The 20,933-nt window shown below is 38.4% G+C and overlaps 1 protein-coding gene and 1 non-coding gene across 4 annotated transcripts in view; both read right to left on the bottom strand.

Annotated features, from left to right (window-relative positions):
* The window catches only part of Stpg2 (sperm tail PG-rich repeat containing 2), a 430,378-nt gene that overhangs the window by 343,845 nt on the left and 65,600 nt on the right, over nucleotides 1-20,933 (bottom strand). For all 3 annotated transcript variants that reach the window (XR_004119858.1, XM_031375660.1, XM_031375661.1), the window contains one exon: nucleotides 4,897-5,004. Coding sequence is in view for 2 of the 3 variants with exons in the window: in XM_031375660.1 (XP_031231520.1) it covers nucleotides 4,897-5,004 (108 nt within the window). In the remaining variant the exon portion in view is untranslated. The remainder of the gene's footprint in view (nucleotides 1-4,896; nucleotides 5,005-20,933) is intronic.
* Nucleotides 3,462-3,568, bottom strand: LOC116094467. Its single transcript, XR_004120127.1, has one exon. It is a non-coding gene; the product is annotated as a U6 spliceosomal RNA (small nuclear RNA).

Genomic DNA, 20,933 nt, shown 5'->3' with positions numbered 1-20,933 from the left:
CAGGATGTCCTCGTTCTTAATAGCTGAGTAGTATTCCATTGTGTAAATGAACCACATTTTCTGTATCCGTTCTTCTGTCATGGGACATCTGAGTTATTTCCAGCTTCTGGCTAACACAAATAAGGCTGCTATGAACATAGTGGAACACATGCCCCTGTGACATGGTGGGGCATCTTTTGGATATATTCCCAAGAGTGGTATAGCTGTGTCTTCGGGTAGATCTATTTCCAATTTTCTGAGGAACCTCCAGATTGATTTCCAGAGCAGTTGTACCAGTTTGCAATCCCACCAGCAATGGAAGAGTGTTCTCTTTTCTCTATATCCTCTCCAACATGTGTTGTCACCTGAGGTTTTGATCTTAGTCATTCTGACTGGTGTGCGATGGAATCTCAGGGTTGTTTTGATTTGCATTTCTCTGAGCACGAAGGACTTGGTGCTTTATTACCTTCAGGAGTTCTCTGGTAGAATTGTGGGGTTAATAATGAACACTATCATATCGTCTATGAACAGCGATGCTTTGACTTCCTCCTTTCCAATCTGTACCCCTTGATCCCCTTTAGACGTCTTTGTGCTCCAGCTAGGACTTCAGATACTATATTGAAGAGATAGGGAGAGAGTGGACACACTGATTTTGTTGGAATTACTTTAAGTTTCTCTCTATTTAATCTGATGTTGGCTATTGTCTTGCTGTACCTTGTGTCCCTGATCTCTCTAAGATGTTTAGCGTGAAGGGATGTAAGATTTTGTCAAAAGGTTTTTCATGATCTAAGGAGATGATGGTGTAGCTTTTTTCTTTAAGTTTGTTTACATGGCGGATTATGTTGATGGATTTTCATATATCAAGCCAGTCCTGCATCACTGGGATAAAGCTTACCTGATCTTGGGGGGTGATGTCTTTGATGTGTTTGTGGATTTGGTTTGCAAGTTTTTTACCGAGTATCTTTGCATCAATGTTAATAAGGGAAATTGGTCTGAAAATTTCTTTGTTGAGTCTTTATGTGGTTTAGATACTAGAGTGACTGTGGCCTCACAGAACGAGCTTAACAATATTCCTTCTATGTTTATTTTGTAGAATACTTTGAGGACTATTGGTATTAATGCTTTGTTTGAAAGTCTGGTAGAATTCTTCTCTAAAACCATTTGGCCCTCGCTTTTTTTTATTGAGAGACTTTTAATGATTGTATTTCCTTGGGGTTATAAGACTATTGAGATAGTTTACCTGATTTTTATTTAACTTTGGTTAGTGGTTTATGTCTAGAAAAATCATCATTCATTTCATTTAGACTTTTCAATTTTGTGGTGTATAGGCTTTTGAAGTAAGAACTAATGATTATCTGATTATCCTTAATGTCCACTGCTATATCATTCTTTTCATTTCTGATTTTTGTTAATTTGGGTACTGTCTCTCTACCTTTTAGTTAGTGTGCCTAAGCATTTGTCTATCTTGTTGATTTTCTCAAAGACACAGCTCTTGTTTTGTTGATTCTTTGTGTTGTTCTCTTTGTTTCTAATTGATTGATTTCAGTCCTTAGTTTGATTATTTCATGCCATCTACTTCTCTTGAGCTTTCAGGTGTAATTTTAAATCCTTAGTATGAGAACTCTCCAATTTTTTATAAAGCAACTTAGGGCTATGAACTCTCCTCTTAGAGCTGCTTTCATTGTGCCCCATAGGTCTGGGTATGTTGTGCTCTGATTTTCATTGAATTCTATAAAGTCTTTAATTTATTTATTTATTTATTTCCAGGCCCAGTGATCATTTAGTAGACGGTGGTTCAGTTTCCATGAGTATGTAGGCTTTCTGTTTCTGTTTTTGAAGTACATCTTTAATCCATGGTTGTCTGATAAAATACAAAACATTATTTCAACCTTCTTGTATATGTTGAGGTTTTCTTTGTGACTAAATATGTCAACTTTGGAGAAGGTTCCATGAGGTGCTGAGAAGAAGTTATAATCTTTTCCGTTTGGGTAAAATATTCTGTGCATATCTGTTATGTCCATTTGTTTTGTAAACTCTGTTCTCTCTGGATGACCTGTCAATTGGTGAGAGTGGGGTGTTGAAGTCTCCCACTATTGAGGAAGTTTATTAATTTGTGGAGTTTGATGTGTGATTTAAGATTTTGTTATGTTTCTTTTATGAATGTTCATGCTCTTATACTTGGGGCATACATGTTCAGAACTGAGAGGCCATTTTGCTGGCCATATTACATTTGATAAGTACGCAGTATCCTTCGCCATCTCTCTTGATTACTTTTGCTTGAAAGTTAATTTTATTAAGTATTAGAATGGCTACTTCTTCCTGTTTCTTCAGTCTGTTTTCTTGGAAGACATTTTTCTAGCACTTTACTCCGAGGTAATGTCTAACTTTGTTACTGAAATGTGTTTCTTGTATGCAACAGAATGATGGATCCTGTTCATGTATCCACTCTGTCAACCTGAGTCATTTTATTGGGGAATTGAGTCCATTAATGTTGAGAGATATTAATGACCAATGATTGTTAGTTCCTGTTATTTTGATAATAGTGGTGATACTGTGGGAGGGGGATAGATTGAGGTTCTCTTCTTTTGGTTTTGCTTATGTGGAATTATATATTTATTTTGTGTGGTTTTCTTTGGGTGTAGTTACCCTCCTTATGCTAGAGTTTTCCTTCTAGTATCCTCTCTCACGCTGAATTAGTAGAAAGATATTGTTTAAATTTAGCTTTGTCATGGAATATCTTGCTTTGTCATTCTATGGTGATTGAAACTTTTGCTGGGTATAGTAGTCTGGGCTGACACCTGTGATCTCTTAGAGACTGTACAACATCTGCCCAGGCCCTTTTGGCTTTTAAAATTCTCATGTAATTCTAATAGGTCTGCCTTTATAAGTTACTTGGTGTTTGTTTATGCCTTGTGGATTTTAATATTCTTTCTTTCTTTGTTCTGGGAATTTAGTGTTTTGATTATAAAGTGATGAGAGGATTTTCTTTTTTGGTCCACTCTATTTGGTGTTTTGTACACTTCTTATACATACTTTGAGTATAATATCAACCAACTTGCAGAAGTCCTGGAAACGGCCACTGTCTCTTGAAAGTTGATATGGGTCCACTGCAACCCATCCCAACTCTTTGCTTTCCTTTCCAGAGAGCCAACAACATTGCTTTCTGGTTTATCCTCTATGTGTATGTATAAAACCAAGCAATTATGTGTATTTTTCTTTAACCCTTATATCTTATACAAAATTGCAGTGTATCAAGTATGCTTTCTGCATATGGGGAAAACAAGTAAATGTCAAGGCCAACTAACCCAACCTCTAAGAAACCAGGAAAGGGCACATGGGCTGCTGGGTATCTCAATTTTTACAATCCCATGGATAGTTCTAACATGTATCCAGAACTTAGAACCATAGTTGCAATGAAAATCTTGTGTTTTGTGAAGTAATATGTCAAAAGATGAGATTCATTGCATTATTTTTTTTGAAAAAAAAATATGGAACGCTTCATGAATTTGCATGTCATCCTTGCGCAGGGGCCATGCTAATCTTCTCTGTATCGTTCCAATTTTAGTATATGTGCTGCCGAAGCGAGCACGATTCATTGCATTTTGGTAAAATACTAGCCATTCCTGAAATACATCTAAAATTTCCCAGAAACATATCTGCATTTACCACTATAAAGCAGAAATTGTTATTACTAAGTCTACCTTCTTAATTGGATTGTTTCTTTTTCTATAACTATAATTCATATCTTTTCACATTAAACTAAACAAACTACTTCTATTGAGGCAACCAGAATTAGTTTTAACTCCTCTGTGTCTTCAGCCATTGTTCTTTCTTTCACTACCATCCCTTTGAACAAACTTATTTTTTTTTCCATTTATGAAAAATAGTTTAAATGATTGCTGCCAAAAAGACATAAAATTAGATCTATATACTAGATGAATGGAAGTCACAAAAACCTCAAAAGTGCCAATTATAGCCTGTATTTTTAAAAGTCAAAGGCATGTGCACATACACACACACACACGTACACACATGTGCACACACTGCCCTTTATGCATACCTCTGTGCAGTGCCTTAAGTACTATTAAGTTGTTCCAGACTAAAATCTAATATTTACTTTTGAGTCTCCCTTGTCCCTCCATGCATCTAACTCATTGAAATATAATCTTAATTATATCTATAAAATATATATTTAATCTGTCTACCTGTCTTCAAGGAGGAGATCTTAAATATACTGAAAGCAAACTAGTTGTCTATAATAACTTTCCCAAGTTAAATAAAATAATCAGAGCTGCACAGAGTACAAGTAGGTGATTTTCACAACTACCTTGTCTGCAGGCTGCTGCTGCATTATAAATGTTTGACACTCTCTTATTTTTTTCTATGGAAATATCCTAAAGACATCTGAGTTTCCTTGGAGTGTGCCTTGAATGGCCTGAAGAGGTTGCTAAGGAACAGATACTCTGACTGCAACATCACAGTGACAGTCCCAAGGGCAGGTGCACATGTGCCCCTGTGGCAGCTATGACAGAATACTGTCATATCATTCTACACTTCTCACATATTTCTACATGGACTAAACTTAATACTCCATTCATGTATTAGCAAATTACACTTTAGGATTCAAGATAAATTAGGTACTTCTTATCATTCAAACTGAATGTTAACATATGCAATAGAAAATATTTAACAGGTGTTTGCAATTCAAATATTCACCTATATATTTTTGTTAGTAGTCAATCTTATTTCACATAACTGTGCTCACGATTTTGCAGTGTTTTGCCCTTAATATACCCACTTCTAATTTTCTGTATGTCATTTTGTATTTTATAATCTCCTTAAACACCTTTAGATTTGTTACTGGATTCACACCATACCTGTTACACTATGTATATGAAAATGTATGTACAACATTACCTCTGTTTCAGAATAGAAAATAAAAGATGAATGATGCGTAAGTGTTGACATGGATTTTATCGTGTCAAATTCACTTTTAATGTTGTACTTTCCAGGTCCTGGTACACCCTAAGTTACAGAAAGAAAGAAAGAAATACATTTAAAAAGTATTCTCTTTCTACAACACCTAAAAAAAGACTGGATAATTCTTATAGGCTTTACCAAAATCTGTCATTAAGAGAAAAGCAGAGGGAAAACTTCCTACCACGAAACAAGAAAGGAAAGGAAAGAAAGAAAGAAAGAGATAGAGAGAAAGAGAGAAAGAGATGGAGGGGAGGGAAGGAGAGAGAGAGGAAGGAAGGAAGGAAGGAAGGAAGGAAGGAAGGAAGGAAGGAAGGAAGGGAAAGAGAAAGGAAGAGAGAGGGGGAAGGAGAGAGGGAGGGAGGGAGAGAGAGAAAGGAAGAAAGGAAGGAAGGAAGGAAGGAAGGAAAGAAGGAAAGAAAGAAAGAAAGAAAGAGAGAGAAAGAAAGAGAGAGAGAGAGAGAGAGAGAGAGAGAGAGAGAGAGAGAGAGAGAGAAAAGGAAGGAAAGAAATGTCCTGGTCAAAGTACCATTTGGACCTGAAATTACACTTCCTGAAGCTTTGCTGCCCTCTGCTGATGAAGGGAAAAAAATATTCCTACCTTTTCTCATGGCTAACTATTAAAAGAAGAAAGAAAAATGTTTTCAACTGTTCTTTCATTTCAGGGTATAAATGTAGCCTTTCCCCTTTAAATGTGTCTGGTTTGAAGTACAGATCAATGGTAAAATTCCTGCTTAGCATGTGCACAAGGTTTAGCGCACAGCAGCAGCAAGAAAGTCTTCAGTCTTCTCCAACTTTCATTAATCAATAGCAAAACAAATAGACAGCAGGGAAGATTTTACTTCAAACACAAACGCTTGATGTAAAAAACTAAACTTTTACTTGAATACTTTTCAATAAAGATAAATTAATTTTATTAATCACAGGACTGAGTTCCTATTATTATTGTTCATAAGAGAAAATGAGAGAGAGAGAGAGAGAGAGATATGATAGATTTCATCAGCAAATCCCACCCAGCAAGCTTCCAACTTGTGAGAGGAATTAAAGGAAAGCTGAGAGCATGGTGTAGTGATAGACACTTTTAATCCCAGCACTCTGGAGGTAGACGCTGGTAGACCTCAAAGTTCAAGACTAGCCTGGTCTAAAGAGAGAGTTTCGGGATAGCCAAGCTTAGGTAATGACAGAAACAACTGAAAATAGAAAGCTGGTAAAGATGTAATTGAGTGAGGGAGCCATGTTCCAGCCCCAACACACAGCAAAATTTGGCAGCTTCAGCCGCATAGTTCTTGCTTTAGCATTAAGGATGAAAGGAGGAACTACAAAATCTGCCTCCATGACTAAGGGAAGCCGTTGAGGCCAGGCATGTGCTAGAGGTGTCCCTGCATGGAGTGGAATAGAGGGCAAGGTCTCACCCAGCTAAGCTTCCAACTTTTGAAAAGGAATTAAAGTAAAGCTTGTAGGCTTCCATTGCCTCTGGCTCTTAGAGTAAGCACTCACCAGACACACACACTTCCATAATGATCCCTGAGCCTTGGGAGGAAGGCGTACAATACATATGTACCATTTAGGGCTGAGCATTCTGCATTCTCTTATTGCCTATACCTTGGCCAGTTGTGTGTCTCCATAGTTTAAAATAGCATAAACATTGTTTAAGTGTAAAGTTCAAGTCTCTTCTGAGACTCATGCCAATGTCTTAACTGCAACCCCTTATAAAAATCCAAATGCAAAAGCAGTTCGTGTACTTCCAACACACATTGGCACGGAAAATATGTAACTGTTCTGACGAGAGGAGAGGAGCGGCATGGGGAAATACTGGACCTAAGCAAGGTAGGAGACCAGCACAGAGAACTCCAAATTCTGCATCTCCATGGCTGATGTCTCCAACTCCTTTCAGTTTTCTTGACAGTAACATACTTCTTTCTCCTGGGCTGGTTCCATCTCCTGCTAACAGCTTCTCTAGGCAGGCATGCCATGGCTCTAGCTTCTCTCCCCAACATTCTGGTGTCTCCAACGGAATCCAGGCTTCACCTTCACAGCTTCACACAATGATCTCTCTAGGCCTCTGTGCATTTCTTTCAATAAGGCCACACCTACTCCAACGAGGCCACAGCTCCTAATAGTGCCACTCTCTATGAGAGAGGAGGTCATTTTCCTCCAAGCTCCAGCACGACTCCTGCGCTTGCTTGCTTAGAGTTACCCCCAAGATATTTTATTTGTATCTGGCTAAGATTCATCCTCCTTGTGAGGTCTGGCCACTAGGAATTTGACCAAGCTCCAGTAAGAATAGGAACCAAATGAGATGAACGTGTTGGGTTTGCTGGTAAGGGGGTAAGATGGTAAGGGGGTGGAGGGATCACAGGGGAAGGGGGCAACAGGCATGCGAAGACTTGGAGATGAGAGAGATGGGGACACATGATGTGAGAGTTCCAAACAATTAATAAAAAAAAATAAAATAATAATAATAACCAGTGGTCTCAACATAGATGCTACCAAAGGTGTGATCAAGCAAAAGTAAGAATAAAAAGGATGGAAAATAAAGTCAATTAAATTCTACAGTCAAGTATCAACAAAGGACAAAACAGACATGGCAATAGCTAAGACTTCTGAATACCATGAAGGAGGGGACCTTAGCCAGGTGACACGTGCATTTATCCCCAGAAGATGAGAGAAAAAGGCAGGAGGATCATGAGGCTAACCTGCTATACAAAGTGAGTTCCAGGTAAGCTCTGCAATGAGGCCTATCTCAAAATCATTAATAAGTAACTATTAATTATTATTATTATTATTATTATTATTATTATTATTATTATTTTCATTATATTGCCCTGTCATTATAATGCTGTGTCATTTGTATTCTTTGTCTACAATAAGCCAGAGACTTCCCCAGTGTTGTTTGGCTTGAGTAACTGAGCCCTATTTTCGATTGCAAGTGCAATCATGAATAGTAATGGATGTTGTCTTAAGGTACTACGCTGATACCATTGAGTAGTCTGTAGCCAACAACTGAAAGGACAACTAATGTTTACCAATCCCCACAATGCAAATCAATTCTTTCCAAAGCTCCACAGTGTTTAAGGAGTTGTGACTGATAAACCGCAATCACCAACTTCCCTTATCCAGATATAAATGTTTGTGTGAAACATCCTGGCCAAGAAACAGAAGCAATAGTCAGAGAAACTAGAAGCAGAGCAAGGTTCAGAGAAGGATCAGTTCAATTCTGAATGTTAGTTTCATAGTTCCTGTATGACATCAAATGGAGGTGTCATCCATGCATTCATTTCGATAGGGTCGGACTCAATGAGGAATCAGTGTTGCAGGCACACAGTGGAAGTAGTAAGAACAGACAGTAATACCTAAACCGCATGTGTTTTCTGGGAAAACTGCCTAAATAAAAAGGATACAATGGCTAAAATACCATTTCCTATTTATGTGATTCCTAGCATTATGTTTATAGTATGGGAAAACAGCCCCTTCACTTGAAATAAACTGTGTTTTTGATATATGTCCCAGATATAATTAACACCATAGTTCATCCTTACAACGGATTGAACAGAGAGCACGTAACTTGGATTTGGATCACAGAGAGCATCTGTCAATTAAATTTGTTTGCATAATTACAATGTAAACTTTGATTCATTAAAAAAATATAATGTATATTTTGACTCTGATCTCAGAAAGGAAACATTCTCTGGGGTTTAACTATTCAGATTTAAACAGAATGAAATCAAATAAACATGGTAAGGCAAACTCTAAAGCAATTTGAAAAGTATCATTATATTAATCAACAATAGCACTATAATTGCCGTTGGGCCTCAATTGCCACATTTCAGCCATATGTCTTGCAAGTGAGAATATTAAATCAGAGACAGGAAGTACTTTGTAGGCTAAATCATGTACTCGTTACCCATCCATATGTTTAGTAACCACAATAAAAAAAAAAGTAGTTATCTGGTATAAATTTAGGTAAGCAAATCAAAGGAAAAATGAAAATGTAAGCTACTGAGCTTGGCCATATATTACTCCTCAGAGAAGAAAGTTGTAAGATATAGCACCATACAGAAAACAGGATGAACCTCAGTAATGCTCATGAAAACCTATTTGATTCCATAATACACTTGCTGAATAAGAATTCATGTCAACACTGGTGTTCATCACTCAGCTGAGCCAAACTGTTTTTACAGCAGTCTGAATCCATACTTTCAACCACAGACCTATCTGCTTTTTCACCAAGAAATAAAATAAACAAGTAATTTTAATGTTTTCTCACAATCACTGCAACCTGTATATGAAGTATCTAGTAACGGCCAAGGTTCATAATGCCTGTTTTAGCAAATAAATTACTATGCAAATGTTTGGAGTTCAACAGTTACTAGTATGCAATGTAACATGAAGTTCCACATACAGCCACTTAATGTCTTTTGCTTTTAACAAACCTAAATACCCTTTTTAATATGAAAAATTTTATCAAGTGAATAATACACAAAGAATTGAATCATCCAAATAAATATTAGGGATTGTAAATCTTAAATGAATTGAAGGAATGGTTAATTGGTACTCACAAAATACTCACAAAAATAGCATCCAATACCAACTTGGACCAGGCAGGTAGAGAAGTGTTGAATGGAAATCGGCTCAAATGAAAAAAGCATTCTCCCTTATACCCAGGAGAAGCATTTTTTTTTTTTGCATTAGATATTTTCTTTATTTACATGTAAATTTCTCCCTTCCCAGTTTCCCCTCTAAAAAACAAAGAAACAAACAAAAACAACAAAAACAAACCCCAGCTGCCTCCCCACTCCCCATGCCTGCCACCCCACCCTCTCCTGCTTATTGGCCCTGGCATTCCCCCACACTGGGGCACAGAACCTTCACATGGCTGAGGTCCTCTCCTCCCATTGATGATCGAATTTGCAATCCTCCACTATACACACGCTGCCAGAACAATCAGTCCCACCATGTGCAGACCTTGGTTGGTGGTTGAGACTCTGGGAGCTCTGAGGGTATTAGTTAGTTCATATTGTTGTTCGTCCTAAGGGGCTGCAAACCCCTCAGCTCCATTGGTCCTTTCTCTAACAGGAGCAGCATTTAATTAAATCTAAATTATTGTTGTAAGAGTTGGTTTGGGGCATTTTGTTTGTATTTTCTTATTTTAAGCAGAAAATCTGGATTTGTGTCTGAAATCTCACAAGCTACAAGTGTTGGTAACTAACTCAATTTTAACAACTTTAAATATGACATAAAATACAAATATACATTAAATTCAGCCCATAGGCCACTAGGCTCCATGTTCTTTTCTTTAATGTCTTAGTCTATTTCAAATATCCTCCCATGTGTATTCTGTTACATATTTATAAACATTGTAGAATTGAAATTTAAAGATATTTGAGAAGTGATGTGGTATGTTAGTATACCTCACTACAGTGGTTTCTATAGCGAAACTGATGCCCATCCTGGTGGTCAGTGAAAGCTGGTATCTGCAGGCACTGATAGCTGTGAAACTAGTATTATGATTGCTTAGCTGGATTGTTTAGTGCCATGAAAAGATAACTGATTCACATCCAACATTACCTGATGTTATAAAGAGCCTGTGCTTGTCTTCATAATGCTTGTTATGATACAGAACACTTATTCCTATTGGCAAACTCGTGAGCATGACAAATTAGAGTTTCTCATGCATTATCCCCATATGAAGTGTATGGAGATAGGCTGATGGCAATCAGAAAACAAAGTTATATAAAAGTGAACTCAGCTAGCTCAGCAGATAACTGCCAAGAACAGGTAGATTCACAGTTGTAGATCAAGTCATCAAGTAATGAAAACACCAAAATAAGAATATTCGCTTATCCTATGTGGTAGAGTATGTGAATCTGTAAGGTCAAGATAATTGATTAAGTCATAATTCAATGTGTTAAGCTATTTAATTACCTATGACTGTTTAAGCAAGTGTTTGCTTTGTGGTATGAGTGTGTCCGGAAAGTCCATGTGGAGAGATGCTAATTTATCAGTGTAGCTATCCTGGAGAGTAGAGTAGCAGGCAATGTTGAGGTCATGAGGAGGAACCTTCAGGAATGGACCTTCAATAGGTTAGCTGTCATGAGAGCCTGGCCCGGCCCCCTTTCTCTCTTCTACATGTGGCCATTTGCCTTGGGCTTTTTTTCTGTGAACTAAAAAAGTACAAGGTTTTCACCAGATGTGGCTTTCCAGTCTTAAGCTTACCAATCTCTAGAACTATACGCCAAAATAAATCCTCTTTCTTTAACAATTATCTGGTCCTAGGAATTCTTTAATAGCTAAAGATAATACACTAAGATGAAATTTGAAACTTGAGGTAAAAGCAAGCCCTTGTTCATAGCTTCAGTAATAGTATTTCTCTGCATCTTAGGCCTGCAGCCTCTGAGATGAGCACCTGTTGACATCACCAGTTTTAAGGGTTATTCTTAAGGTTCTTGAAAATGAAAATCAGGTATACATTGTGAGAATCAGTAACAAAGTAGTTATATTTCAATATGAAGAATAATGGTGTTCGTAGTCTTTCATTGTATAGCTATAGGCACCTCAATGATGGATAGCATAATTTAAGTTGTATTTGAAATTGCTTCCTTGTGTGAGCTCCTATGTGAAATTTGATAATTTAAATTCATAACCATAGATCTCTGTAAATTGCACCAAAAGTTTAGTGGCTGTCAAGTATGTCTATTCATATTAAGCACAAATGGCCCAGAAATTATGGAAGATGGCTCAATGAAGACTACTGTCAGCTCTCCAGCACATAATAAATTGTAATATTTTTATGGAAAAATCTGGAAGGTTGGAAGTTTCTGCTGGGAAGACAACAGTTGACTGCATGCCTGTTCCACTGATAAGTAGTCCTAGAAATTATTTCTTCATGCTCTGTTGCAACATATGGAAGTGCTTTATACAATAGCTAAATAACACATCATCAGTGTCTTTCTCCAAAGACAGGAAGAGACCTTGAGCTAGGAAAACACTCAAATCTCAAATGTAAGTTGCTTCTACTTACATTTGATTGTTTTCAAGTCATCAGAAGAGAGTTTCAGCATTAAAGAGCATATTGTTGTGGTCTGGCAGTGATTAATCCAAACTGTAGAGAATACAACATATTCCATATATAAAGACAATATGAAATCATAATGGTCTGCTTCAGATTAGCAGACCATAATGGTGATATTAGCTTCATATTTCATTCTTTCCTTTTGGTATTTTGAGATAAGGTCTCACTCTGTATCTATGGCTGGCTTGGAGCCCACTATATAGACCAGGCCAGCCTTGAACTCCTGCCTTGGAAGCCCCAGTGATGAGATTAGAGATGTATGCCACCGCACCCACCCCTACATTTCAATTCAATAACTCATATAACCACCTGTCTCCTCATGAACATGTTTATACTTCAATGGAAAATTATTATATCAATTGTGCAATTCTTCACTATCCATACTTTGACTTTCTTTGAAACCCAAGATAATATCATAAGGAATGAAGGCTTGGGTGGGACTATCACTTCTTTTGAAAATATAACACTTGAACTCAATCTACTGTGATCATACTCAGTCTGCATTATCTTCTCCTACCCTCTCCCACCCCTACTGACCTTTTTTTTCCAACTACTCTCCATCCTATGTTCATGTCACACACACACACACACACACACACACACACACACACCAACAGGTAGCCACAGCCACTGTGAGTTCATGATATTGTGAATGACTAGATTTACTAAAGAATAATCAACACATTTAAACTTTTATACATTTAACACATATAATGTGATGTTTTGATAAACATATATATCATGAAATGATGAAAACCATGAAACTAAGGTGCATCATATCACATACTATCATTTTTATATGTAGGTAAGGATATTTAAGCAACACTCTTTCTTTTCCTTTTATTGGATATTTTCTTTATTTACATTTCAAATGCTATCCCCTCTCCAGGTCTGCCCTCTGGAAACCCCCTATCCCATCCCTCCTCCCCTGCTACTCTTAACAACTTTAATATATACATTTGGTATTATTAACAATTGATTGACTATAAGAAAGATCTCTTAGATATATTGCTCCTGTCTAACTAAAAATATATATCCTTTCACTGACATCTAGATCCAGCCACAAAAAGTGACCATCACTCTACTGTTTCTATATGGTAAAACCTGTAGAACCACTATGCGTGAGACTCATCACACCTAATAACGGTTTCTCCCATGTTGTTCCACACAATAGCAGGATGTCTGTATTTACCCTTCAGTGAGTACTTAGGCCACCTATACATTACAGATATTGTGACTAACACTGCGGTGAACAGAGGAATGCAAACATATCTCTAACATGTTCTTTATTTTACTTTGGAAAAATTCACAGAAATGAGATTTTGGGTGATTTGGTAGAAATATCTTAAGTTTGGTGAGCAATTTTCCTACTGTTTTCTACAATGACTATATTAACATTATCCTCTTAGCAGTATTGGAAATACATCTCAGCCACACCAGCTACCCTTTTAAAAACTCTTTGATAATACCAGCTACTGGGAGTGAGGTGGTATCTCGCTGTGGTTTTGATTTCCGTATCTTCGGTGATAAGTGCATATACCATTGACAAACACTCCATCTCCCTTCTGGGTCAGGGAAGTTTGAGTTTTATTGCGTAGTAGCTACAGCTAACCCTTTTAGTGATTATATTGAGTTGAAACCCTCCCCTTGTTCTTTATTTTCTTGTAGGAAAGATTTCAGCATTTTCCACTATTGACTTTACTATTACCAAAGATCCTTCAATAAAATGATTTATTGTTTTGTAGATCCTTCACATACTTGTTAAGATTATTTAATCATAAGTAAATATTGAATTTTGTAAAATTATGTTTTCTTCATTTTGAGGTGGGGTTTATCTTGCATTCTGATCGCATCGATCACAATTTCCCAAATAATAGCACATAAGATATAGTTTATGTGATCAGCTGAATTCAACACAGAAGTATTTTCTTGAAATTTTGCATCCATGTCCGTGGGAGGCACTGCTCTGTAATACTCTTTCCTCTTGAGGAAGGCAACGCTAGGCTCCTAGAGTAAACTGGGCACTATTCCCTTCCTCTTAAATTCTTCTATAGCTTTAAAATGGCAGGCACTTTAATACTTTCAGTGTTCTTTAAATGTTCTGTAAAATCACCAGGTTCCTGACTTTTATGCTGTAATTTAGTAAGACTTATTCCTTTTAATTACGTGTATATATCTCCGGGGGGTACCACTGTGCGTGGAGGTGCCCCCAGAAGCTGTAGGTATCAGATCCCCTGAAGCTGGATTTATGATCAATTGTAAGCTGTCAGACTGATGTGGGTTCTAGAAACTAAACTGGAGTCCTATGCAATAGCAATATATGATCTTAGCCACCGAGTAATCTCTCCTATGTGTTCTTAACTGCTAAACCATCTCCCCAGCTCCATTTTTGAGGGTTTTTTTTTCATTACTGATCACATGTCGTAAACATTATAAAACATTCAATTTTTATTACCTCACAATCCAACTTGAAAGATTATCTAAGAAGTTACACACTTTTATCAGTTATCCAACACAATGTCCTGTGTATGTCTCCCCCGATGCCTCCGAGGATGTGCCTACCGAGGAAAAATGGGAGGAGCTAAAGAAACGTTCCCGTGCCACTCAGGTTCTAAAAGAGTTCATGTGCTCTGTTATCTGCCAGATACATGCTAGTCAAATGAATGACACAGACATAGCAGCAGGAAGTAGTGTAGGCTAAGCCACTTCCAGGAAGAAACGGAGCTAGAACTGTGTGCCTGTTTGCTTCATACTGGACAGTGAACAACCAGATATGATCACATACTACTTAAACCTACCTCTTTTTTCTACTTACAAACTCGTGAGCCACTCACAGACCTATCTGCTTCGGGGTCCAGACCTCACCACTTAAATTTTCAGGTGGATATACTACTCATACTACTCTCTCCAGGCAAAAGCAGCAGCATTTGAGCCCCTCCCCCGAAACTGGACCTAGGTGAGGAGAGAAGGAGTGGGAAGTACCACACACCATTTATGATATCAAGAAGCCATGTTACCTGCTCCAACATCTCCTAAACACAGGCTAGTCAGAAGCAACCAGAGCTCCCAGGGTCTAAACCACCAACCAAGGAGTACACATGGAGGGACCCATGGCTCCAGCTGCATATGTAGCAAAGTATGGTCTTGTTGGGCATCAATAGGAGAAGAGGCCATTGGTTCCATGAAGGCTCAGTGCCCCAGGGTAGGGGAATGCCAGGGCAGGGAGGCAGGAGTGGGTGAGTGGGTGGGGGCACACCCTCATAGAAGTAGGAGGAGGGGGGATAAGATAAAGGGTTTGGGGAGGAGAAATCAGGAAAGGGGATAACATTTGGAAGGTAAATAAATAAAATATACAATGAAAAAAAATATCAAAACTAAAACATAGTTTAAAAAAAAACAAAAAACAAAAAGCACACCTCCTAAATGCCTAAATGCAGGCTAGTTGGAACCCCATCTCCTAAATTCAGCAGCTTTGGAAAAGAGCTCAAACGAAGTCTTTCCAGAGAGAACTAGGTGTAGTTTCTGCCTGTTGCTTTCATGCAGTTCAGAGGGTCCTGATGGACCTTTGTTTTTCTGTTTGAACCCACTTCTTTGTTCTATGTGACCCTGAACAAGGCAGAATGCAGAACCTGGTCTGCTCCCAGAGGTACATGGTTAGAATTCAGATCCTCAGATATAAAAACCTGGTACATATAAAACCTGGTACATCAGGGTGCAGACAAACTTCTTCCAGGGAGAAGCTTCAGGCATGGTTTTATTACTGAAATCAAATGAAGAAAGAAAGAACTTTTCATCATTTAAAAAAACAATGAAGGCAGCCCTCTGTATTTTAACCATGCAGATGTTTGTTACATTGCTCTAAAATTTTCTGCATCACAATCTTTTTAAATTTTCCTCTGAGATTGTAGGAAGTAAATGGCATCTAAGCCAAGCATAAGCTCAGTGCTAAAGAGATATGTGATCCAAAAATGCATCTGATAAACAAATCACAACAAGAAAGGAATTTACAGAGATCATGCGATCACTACAATAGTGGTTCTTAATTCAATGTTGAATCAGTCACTAGAAAAACTCTACAACTACACAAAGAAGTCCACCTACCAACCCTTCTGACCAAGAAGCCAGGACCAAGGGATATTTTAAAAGAAAAGTAGGATTCTAATGCTTAACCCATGTAAAAACCAACTGCACTGGCAGACTCAAACAGGCCAGCAGGCACCTCTATGGTGACCATGTGTGATGGAGATGTGGGAAAAATGCAAGAATATAGCAGCAGTGCTTGCACTGTGGAGAGGGGTGATGGTACTGGAGATGTGATGACAGTGACAGGTGTGAGAGAGAGCTGGGGTTGAAGATAGAACAGGCCAGGCCATTGCCCAGTGTGGTAAGTGGGATTGAGTGCAGCTGCCTAGAGCTTATGCAAATGCTGACCCCACCCCAACTCTACTTCCCCATTCCCACCCCTGTAGGATTGCCGTGACTCTGGGCAAGATGCTGTGGGTCACATTTGGGTCACTGGTCCAGATGCAGCCAGTTGAGAGGTAGATGTCTATGTAGCCTCTGTTCCCACCTACCACCAAGAGGATGTTTGTGGTCTGTGTGTCAGCCTGAGGCCACGTTGATGTCCATCAGATGTGCCTCCACTGCCACTTGAGGCCATGGTGATATCTTGGCCTGTGCTGCCACCGAGGACGATATCTTGGTCCATGGTCCTACAACAGCCAGTGTCCATACTATATTAACCACCAAAGACCATGCAGATGCCAATGTCTGTGCTGCAGCCTGAAGCCACCACGTTGATGGCTGTAGGCTGTAGGCTATAGGCTGTGCTGCCACCAGGGGTCATGTTGAAATCTGAGAGCCTTGTCTGGGTTCATGTTCCTACTACCGCCAAGGGCCATGCTCGTGGTCTGTACTGCTGCCAGAGGCTGTGGGCAAGCCCATGATGCAGGTTCTAGATGATGGTGGAGAGCAAAGAAGCTCCTCTGGCAGAGGGACATGAAAGGATTCTGTGCTAACCCCTAACCCCACCCAACAGCCTCCTCAAAAAAGTAAGAGCCTACAAAGGAAGCCTCCAAAGAGAACTCTTTAAAATTGTAATAAGGATGCTGAAGTGTAGTTCTCCACAACTGATGGCTTCTGCCAGAGGTACAGGTGAAGTAGGGGGTGGGCCACTGGGGATTTAATTATGTTCCACTAAGTATACAGACAACACAAATTGGACTTTTTTTTTAGTATTTTGCTGGGGGTCCACTGGACAAGGAAGGGTGTGTGAGGTCATCGAGGGACTGGGAAGCAAATGGAATATACAAAGTGAAATTCCCAAAGAACAAATAAACATAACAACTGCACTGAACAAAGTAAGGAGATTGTCTAGTCAATGTTCTATGGCATTTGGGGAGTGGGGCTATTTGAAAAGATTAGGAAATATGGCCTTCTTATAGGAAGTGTGTCACTTGGGGTGGGCTTCGAGTTTTCAAAAGCCCAAGCCAGGCCCAGTGGATCTCTGTCTCTGTCTGTCTGTCTGTCTGCCTGTCTGTCTCTCTCTGTCTCTCTCTCTCTGTGTCTCTGTCTCTCTCTGTCTCTCTCTCTCTCTCTCTCTCTCTCTCTCTCTCTCTCTCTCTCTCTCTCTCTCTCTCTCTCTCTCTCTCTCTCCCCTCCTGCTGCTACCTATGATCTAAACATAGAACACTTAGCTCCTTCTCCAGCTTGTCTGCCTGCATGCTGCCATGCTTCTTAACATGCTAATAATATGCTAATCATAGACTGAACCTCTGAAGTGTAAGCAAGCCCCAGTCAAGTGCTTTCCTTTTATGGGAGTTGCCATGAATATGGTGTCTCTTCACAGCAATAGAGCACTGACTCTGACAGAAGTTGGTACCAGGGAGTTGGGAATTTCTGTGACAGACCTGACCATGCTGCTTGTCACCTGAATGTTGACTTTGGAGCTTTAGATTTGGAAAACAGTTGAATACTTTAAGCAGGGTATAATAGGCAATACCATTAGGAACAAAGAAGACAGTGGTACCGAAAGTAATGTAGGTTATGACAGCCCAGGTCAAGAGGTTTCAGAGAATATTATTAAGTTGCCTAGAGATAATTCTTGTGAGATTTTGGCAAAGAATGTGGCTGCTTTTTGCCTTTTCACTAAAAATCTGCCTAAACTGAACACTTTAAGATTAATGGCATTGACAGAGGAGATTTCAAGACAGCACAGTATTGACTGTGCCATTTGGTTACTAGTATGAAGGTCTATAATTAAAAGGAACAAGCTGAGCAAGAAAAAAAATACAAACTATACAGCTGTGATGGGAAAGGAGTACCAGGAAGTTTAATGGAGCTAAGTCTTGTACTCAAGGATATAAGTTTAAAGAAAAGCCTGATGATAAATAAAATAGAGGGACTGGTGATCCTGGGACAAGACTCCATCCAGTTAAGCTTCCAACTTATAAAAATAAATTAAAGAAAATCTTAAGCAGTAAAAGAGACCATCAAAAACAGAAAGCTGATGAAAATGTACTTGAACAGCCCCAGTAATCTGCAGACCTTGGCAGCTTAAGGCACATGGTCCTGGTTTTAAGTTAAAGGATATAAGAAAGGGGTTATAGAATCTTCCTCTAGGCTAGGAAGAAGCCTCTGATGCCTTGCATGTGTCAGGGGTGCCCCTATATGGAACCCTGGGGAGGTTATTGCTTAAGGCTGTGAAGGTGAAGCCTAGGTTGCACTGAAGACACCAAAGTGTCTACCTGTGGATCCAGATGTAGAACTCTCCACTCCTTCCCTAGCACCGTGTCTGCCTAAGACATGGTTCCACTGTACTTCCCACGATGCTGATAATGAACTAAACCCCTGAAACTGTAAGCAAGTCATAATTAAATGCTTTCCTTTATAAGTGTTGCTGTGGTAATGGTGTCTCTTCATGGCAGTAGAACACTGACCAAGACAGGAACCAACGCAGTAACTCTCAAGGTGAAAACAGATGTAGCAATATGTTAGATTTTCCCAGGATCTCTTAACTCTTTCTACTCACAAGATAAAAGAGGGTAACATGAAAAAGAGAATATACATAGGAACTCTAGACCCTTCAGAATGGGCAGACACTCTACTTAGTAAGACCTGATATAATTATGGATGGAAAAAGGTAATTAATACTAGTTGAAGAAAAAAGTGTATCTTGCACAAATGGAAAGAGCAGGTAACATTACATACACACTCTTTGGTACATAAAACAAAACATCAACAGAGTACACAAAAGTTTTGACCCTTAAAGCAACTTTTGTAAAACACTTGGATTAGTTAAGTCATACCAAATAAGAACTGGATACTTTTCTTGAGACTTTAGAATAAAACAACTTTGTCAGATATCAAGGCCATGACTCATTAGCTGTCCCCTTACCTTTAAAGGCTCCAATGTCTTCCTTCTTAGAAGAAGCATAGACAAAAAGACTGAGAAGATGGCTCAGTCAATAAAGTGTGTTCAGTGCAATTATGAGAGTCTGAGCTGACTACCAGAGCTCACATTTAAAACCTCATTACATACTGTAGTTCATACCTATAAGTCCAGTCTTTGGAGGTGTAGACAGGTTGCCACTGATCTCACTGGCTAGCCTATTCTATTCACTAAGCTCCAAGCAAATGAGATACCATGTCTCAAAAAAAAGATAGTCAGCTCCTGAGAAACAATATCCAAAGGTGACTTTGACCTCTATATGCATTTACACATAAACATACACGCACACACACACACACACACACACACACACACACACCAAGGATAAATATTATGGGTGACAGTAATAATTTTAATATGCCAGAAAACAAATATTGAATCAAATAGTGCTGGGTTTCTATAAAAGTGATTCAGGAGCTAAATCACTATTTAACTAAATACCATGAATGGAATGTGATGTGCAAAAAAAGGAAAAACACTGATTGAAATATGTTTAAAGTAATGACATTATAGTGAGATTTTTGAAAAACAAATATTTAGGATTAAATGATGCTATGCAAAAATGTATGGTTTTGAAAAGCAATAAAAAATGTAAAGAATCAAGTATTTAGATTATCTTATCTATATGAACTATTGCACAATTCTAACAGTAACCAAATGGTAACATCATTCAATTAACAAAAAGTAGAAAATCGTACAATATAACTATTCTTCAGACCTCATAAATAACTAGATCTACCAATGACCACCACCATCACTAAAGAGAGAACAGACATTATGTGACTTTTAAAGTTTAAGCCATACTTTCACACAATCAGTGGTCATGCTGAAAGGATTGAACAGTACTTTGAATATGTCTCTAAGCTTAGCAATCTATAGAACATGCAAAACAAAAGAATATATTATATCAATAAGCCTAATAATGGGAAATTCATTAAAAGAATAGTGGCTGGAGAAGTGGACCGGTGGTTAAATACGCTTCCTCCTCTTCCAGAGAACCCTAGCTCAGTTCCTAGCACCCATGTCAGGCCGCTCATAATAGCCTATAACTTCAAGTCACAATAACCTGTGTCTTTCTACTAAACATAATATAGAAAAAGATGTATAGGAAGCCTTATGATAAAATAAATGTATCAACCAATTATATAATTCTGATTTTAACTCTGGTTGAAACAACTTTTTATATGAAAGAAATTTTAAAATGTGGAGGAAATGCTACAAGATCTAAGAAAAAAAGCAAAAACAAGGATTCTCTAAAGAGGGGCCAAGTAACTCAGGAACTAAGGAGAATTGACAAATGGGATTCTATCATATTAAACAACTTCTTTACAGCAAAGGACACAGGTCACTAAGGGAGGGTACAGACAGTACTCTGGAGGAAGCTTTGTCAGGTCGCCATCTCATATCTGACAGGGAATTTATAGGCAATGTAAAGAACTCAAAAAAGAAAAAAAA

Source organism: Mastomys coucha, unplaced genomic scaffold (genome assembly GCF_008632895.1).
Source record: "Mastomys coucha isolate ucsf_1 unplaced genomic scaffold, UCSF_Mcou_1 pScaffold16, whole genome shotgun sequence".
NCBI classification, from domain to species: Eukaryota; Metazoa; Chordata; class Mammalia; order Rodentia; family Muridae; genus Mastomys; species Mastomys coucha.
Note: the sequence above shows the minus strand (reverse complement) of the source record. Positions and strands in the feature narration are given on the sequence as shown.